Source organism: Pholcus phalangioides, unplaced genomic scaffold (genome assembly GCF_987345545.1).
Source record: "Pholcus phalangioides strain wild (caught in Gottingen) unplaced genomic scaffold, Ppha-v1.0 ptg000009l_1, whole genome shotgun sequence".
NCBI lineage: Eukaryota > Metazoa > Arthropoda > Arachnida > Araneae > Pholcidae > Pholcus > Pholcus phalangioides.
This window is the reverse complement of record NW_028301602.1, coordinates 3,534,068-3,540,459: the sequence shown is the minus strand read 5'-3', so window position 1 is coordinate 3,540,459 and position 6,392 is coordinate 3,534,068. Positions and strand designations below refer to the sequence as shown.

At 38.1% G+C, this 6,392-nt stretch overlaps 1 protein-coding gene across 1 annotated transcript; it reads left to right on the top strand.

The window, feature by feature from the left end:
• The first annotated feature begins 898 nt into the window (after positions 1–898).
• Positions 899–1,762, top strand: LOC149081634 (uncharacterized). The gene has a single exon (XM_089236960.1). The coding sequence runs from the start codon at positions 899–901 to the stop codon at positions 1,760–1,762; it is 864 nt and encodes a 287-aa protein (XP_089093086.1).
• Positions 1,763–6,392: the final 4,630 nt, after the last annotated feature.

Sequence of the window (6,392 nt, the reverse complement as noted above, 5' to 3'; positions counted from 1 at the left end):
GGTTTGTAGTATGAAAAATGTCGCACAATCAGGACTTCTGTCTTGAGAGCCCTTAGTAAATGATGTTGACTGGAATTTCTCTTGTGTGTGGAAATCATAGCACCTGATCTCGTATCATGGGGGGCCTTTTTACGCATCCTCGTGTATCAAAGACCTTGGGGATGTTTGAAAATGCCCATGTGTTAATAAAAATTTTGAGTACATTGGCCAGCGGCCTTTAACCAGGGTTGGGCTTTTGACATGATACGCATTAAAAACTGGTTTAAAATGTCAAAAATCTAAGTTAATTCCTTTTGATAATGTTTTGAACACAATAGGTATATAACAGGATGAAAAGATTTTTTTTGTACATTGCTATTTTATTTTTAATAATACATTGAATTATTTCAATAATTAAAACAAAATATTAATTTGCAATTTTAAATTTCTCAGCTTAAAAAATAATCTAGAATAGTTTTCATAGTTAAAGACATTTCAGGTATACACTTTATAACATACCTGAATATAATTACTTTTTTTTTCGGAACTCAAGTGGGTCACTATGACTACTACTAAACCATACATGTACCTTGTCCATATTCCCCTGTGGAACCTCTAACAAATTGGTATATGTTGGAGTGTGTGTAGTGAAACCTGTGTAATAATCACCACCAGCAGCCAAGGAATTGGGTAGTCAAAGCCGTCTGGATGGGAAGGGGAACTGACAAAACAATGTATATGCTCTGTGTGTTTGTGTATATAATGCTTTTCTTGATTTAAATAAAGTGATAATACAACATGGTGGCAGCGGTAAAAGGCCATGACAACAAAGTAGCAGCAGAGAAGAAAAAAAATGTTCTGATACACATCAAGTAGATGAAAATCAGTACTTGCAAGGAACTCAATCTGAAAAGTAAACATGACTGATCCAGAGCACTTTCCTTTTGCCATTCCAGCAATACAGATGAACCAGCCGGACAATTTTACATTTTCAACACCTGCAAACTGGTCAAGATGGATAACTCGCTTCCAGAGATTCCATATAGCTTCTGGGCTCTCCACCAAGACGGGAGAAGAGCAGGTAAACTCACTGATTTATATTATGGGTGAACAAGCCGAGGACATTTACACTTCTTTGGCTGACTCTGAAAGAGGAAACTATGTATTTGTTGTGAAGAAGTTTAGTGATCATTTCATTGTTAAAAAGAATACAATTTTTGAACGAGCACAGTTCAACAAACGTGTGCAGCAAGAAGGAGAATCAGTAAACAACTTCATTACTGCTTTATACAGCCTTGCTGAACATTGTGATTATGGAGAATTGCATGATCAACTCATACGTGATCGTATTGTTGTTGGTATTCGAGATAAACCGCTAAGTGAAAGGTTGCAACTGGATGCCGAACTTACACTAACAAAAGCGGTAGAACAAGTTAGGCTTAGTGAATCAATCAAGCAGCAACAACATAAACTCAATGAAACGAAAACCAATGTTCCTATACATGCAATGTCTTCAAGAAAATCTGATCACTTTCAATATCAAAAGTCTGGTGTGAAAAATAAACCAAAGAGCAAGAACTTTTCAGATTCCCAACATTCGGAGACATGCAAATGGTGTGGCAAGCAGAAACATGAGAGAAGATTATGTCCAGCTAGAGATGCCAAATGTTTTAAATGTTCGAAACTGGGACATTTCGGAAATGTTTGTTTAGCAAGGAAACCAAACCAGCATTCAAAAATTTCGTTCTTGGGTCATATTCAAGACAAAACAAACCAGGATTAGACAGTTTTTGTCAATATTATGAATAAGAAATTGAAATTTCGACTAGATAGCTTAGCAGATCATACAGTAATACCTGCAACTTTGTATCACAAAATGTTTCAGAAATTGAATTTGAAACCAGCTGATAGAACTCTCTGTGGTCCAGATAACACTCCGTTAAAAGTGCTGGGCATGTTCGAAGCACCTCTGAGCTATGTAAACAAGAAATGCACAGAAGAAATCTATGTCATCGATGGCTTGAAAAACTGTCTTCTTGGGAAACCAGCTTTGATATCCTTTGGTTTAGGACCCAATATCGGTGCTGTTCAATGGATTACTGCAATAGATCCGAAAAAAGAGTTTCCTGAACTGTTCGAAGGACTTGGACTCATGAAGGAATGCTATTCCATACAACTCAAGCCTGATGCTATTCCATGTGCAGTAACATCGCCAAGACGAGTAACCATACCTCTTTTGAAGAAGACAGAAATCGAGATAAAAAGGATGGTCGAACAAAAAGTCATAACTCCAGTCAACAGAGTGCTCCTCTCCTGTTGTCATAGTGCCCAAAAGTGATGGAAAGGTGAAAATTTGTGTGGATCTGATTGAGCTGAATAAAAATGTTCTACGGGAATTACATCCCTTACCCAAAGTGGAATACACACTGAATCTCTTATCTGGTGCTAAAGTGTTCTCAAAACTGGATGCAAATTCAGGATTCTGGCAAATCCCATTGGATGAAAAATCATCTTATCTCACAACATTTACTACTCCATTTGGAAGATTCAGATTTCTTAGACTACCCTTTGGAATCTCTTCCGCTCCAGAACATTTCCAAAGAAGAATGATACAAATTCTGGAAAACACAAGTGGAACAGTTTGTCACATGGATGACATACTAGTGTGGGGGTCTACTCAAGAAAGCATGATGTGAGATGAGAGAAGTTTGCCAGAAACTGAAGGATGTTCATTTGACTTTGAACAAAGAAAAATGTATCTTCTCAACGAGCAAAATTAAATTTCTTGGTCACATCATTGATAGCCAGGGAATTCATCCAGATGATGAGAAAATCATTGCTATCAAGGAATATAAGTCACCAACAAATAAGAAGGAACTGAAACAAATGTTGGGCATGGCAAATTATTTGGCTCGTTTTGTTCCAAATTATGCAGAAGTGCTTTCTTCTCTAACTATGCTTCTCAGTAACAAAATAGATTTTATCTGGGATATACCTCAGCAAAATGCTTTTCTCAAATGGAAGGAGATACTGTCATCTGATCGTGTTTTGAAAATCTTCAATCCCAACCAGGAATCCATAGTTACTGTCGATGCATCTTCATATGGCTTGGGAGCCATCTTATGCCAAAAGCAAGATGATGGTCAGATTGGTGTTATTGCTCATGGTTCCAGAACTTTAACCACAGCTGAGACTCGATACGCCCAAATCGAAAAGGAAGCCTTAGCTATTGCATGGGGTTGTGAGAAATTTAAGGATTACCTAACAGGAACTCATTTCAAGATAGAGAGTGATCATAAACCTCTGATTCCTATCTTCTCCAGAAAACATTTGGACAACTTGTCACCAAGGCTACAAAGGATCAAATTAAAGATGATGCGATACTCTTATGGCATAGTTCACATTCCAGGAAAGGAACTGTATGCAGCAGACGCTTTATCCAGGAGTCCTCAAGTGTATCCAAACAAGACAAATGAATTGAAAGACGAAATAGATGCATATGTTCAAATGGTTAAAGAGACTCTACCAGCTTCATCGAAAAGACAAAGAACTACAAGAAGCACAATTTGCTGACGAAGTTTGTCAGAAACTTTCATCATATACAATGACGGGATGGCCTGCAAAGAAAGATGTCGATTCCTTTTGTCTACCTTTCTGGCAACATCGTTATAAAATCTCCATTCAGGATGTGGATAGTGATGAGAGGCTGTAGAATCACCATTCCTCGATCACATCAAAGGGAAGTTCTAAATCTGATTCACGAAGGTCATCTTGGAATTACAAAATGCAGAGCTAGAGCCAGATGTTCTGTTTATTGGCCTGGAATAAGTAAAGAAATAGAAGAAAAGGTAAAAAATTGCACGGCTTGTATCCAAGAATCTAAGAACAGGCACCAACCTCTCATTCCAACACCATTTCCTGAGAGACTATGGGAGATGATTGGCATGGACTTGTTCAAGTACAAGAATTCGTGGTATCTTCTTTTAGCTGACTACTATTCTAATTTTCCTGAAATTGCAAAACTTGATAAACTGACAGCTGCTGAAATCATAAACCATTGCAAGTACATATTCGCTCGACATGGCATTCCAGATATTGTTCGATCAGACAATGGGCCTCAATTTGATCCAGTGCGAACATTGGAATTTCAAACATTTTCTAAAAGGTATGGATTCACACACATTTCTAGTAGCCCAAAGTTTCCTCAAAGTAATGGACTGGTTGAGTCAGCAGTTAAAACAGTTAAAATGCTGATTAAGAAGTCTGAAGATCCATACATTGCTTTGATGGCATATCGAGCAACTCCCCTAGAAAATGGATTCAGTCCAGCAGAGTTGCTGATGGGTAGAAGAATTAAAACAACTTTGCGAATAGGTAAAGGTCAGTTGCAACCACAAGCAGTGGATAGAAAAACCATCAAGGTCAAGGAAGAAAGGAGAGTTGAAAGACAGTGCCAAAACTACAACCAAAGACATGGTGTGAGAGATCTAAAGAAATTACAGGAAGGAGAAGAAGTATGGATAACTGACAGAAGAGCTACTGGTGTAGTACTAAAAAAAGACTTCATTCCCAAGATCTTATCTGATTAAGTCGGGGAAATAACATCTATAGAAGAAATAGACATCTAATCCCATCACCAAATTTCCACCCAGAGAAAGAAGAATTGGACTTTCCTTCATTAGAACACTGTCCTGCAGCAACTCCATCGAATTCGAGTGAAAACTCAGCTGTCAAGGTACCTTATGTCACTAGAAGTGGGAGGATGGTTCGCCCCCCTAATAGGCTCAACCTATTAAAAAAAAAGGGGGGGGGGAAGAGATGTGTAATAATCATCACCACCACCAAAGAATTGGGTAGTCAAAGCCGTCCGGATGGGAAGGGGAACTGACAAAACAATGTATATGCTCTGTGTGTTTGTGTATGTAATGCTTTTCTTGATTTAAATAAAGTGATAATACAACAAAACCTGACGGGAAGTTCGTTTCTGTGTAATGCTTGTTATGTGTAGTGCTGCCATCAGTTTTTTCTAACTATGAGTGAAGTGTAATGATTGAATAATTGTATCATTGTAGGCCTGTTGCTCGGTGACGAGACTTTTCAATGGGGAGATCGGCTAGCATTTGCGCCTAGAAGTTGGGAACTACAGGGTCACTCTGACTACAGGTCATAGGCTGCAGAGGCCTGATCTACAACATATAAACTATAAAATTATATTTAAACTACTGTTTAATTTGCTAATCGAAATAGAGCTGTTTATTCAAAATAGGTGTGATAGAGTTTCAGAAACCAACTTCGCATTAAAACAAGTCAAAAACTTATATTGTCAATGTTGTGAAATAGTTTTTTTTGTAACATAGATATGTTATAGTGTTTTATATTTTAAATTTTCTGATCTGCCCAAACTTTTATTCCGTATTAAAAATTCTTGCATGCACCACGCACATCCATTAATACACTAATTAAACTCGTTTACACCCTCACCTAAAACTCTCAGGTTGTATAAATCCAGAGTTTTAAAGAGTATTTTGAATCAAAAGTAGAGCTGGCGGGACCTGACAACCAAAGCATTGTTTTGCACGTTTAGATACAGCTTCAATTGAAAAACCATTGCATTATATAAATGCAAGTAAATATACAGTATTATCGTGTCTGGAAAATTCTAGACAATTAACTGCTATGAAATTCACGACCAACAATTCACCAAATGCAAAATTCATTGCTGGGAAAATTCGCCGACATAAGTTCGACAGGAGTGAATAAATAAGTGAAACCGGCCGTCACTAGAGCTAGCTCTCTCTCTCTCTCAGGTCACTCAATCACTATTTTTTCACTGCGCTATTCCCTCTCTAGGTCATTTGATCTTTCTCAGCAGGCCGGTCGGCCACCTGATCTCTAGGTCCCTAGCTCACTTTGTCATTCATTCTATCAACTTACTAAGTTGCTCACTCTTGTCACACATTATTAGTTGAGATGTGTTTGCATCAACCAACTGTTAAAACATTTGTATGGATAGCAGAGAGTGACATCATGCTCGGATAAGTCGCCACCTGGTGACAATGTCAGCAATTGTGAGCTTTGCCTGTTAGGTCCGACTGTCCATGTAGGTCCCTTTCAGTGTACATGAGCTCCAAAGATTGAGATATTTGCTGCCTTTGTAGTCTAGGGCGTTCAACTGGAAAGTGAAAGAACATGGGTTCAATTCCCCCACACAAAAAGGCAGTTGAATTTTCTCTCTCCAAAAATATATCTTTGCATCAGCCAGCTGTTAAAACCTTTGAAAAGAAGTGTTGTCCATTTGTTTATTCTCCTCTTTCCCAACTTTTCTCCGATTTTTAAATTCAAATACCTCAGTGAACATTTACACTTGGGAACATGGAATTCTTTTTGTTGGCCTCAGGAGGGACGGTGTAACG

Bases quoted from the DNA above. Each gene is read 5' to 3' on its own strand.
- LOC149081634 (XM_089236960.1), top strand. From the start codon at position 899: ATGACTGATCCAGAGCACTTTCCTTTTGCCATTCCAGCAATACAGATG.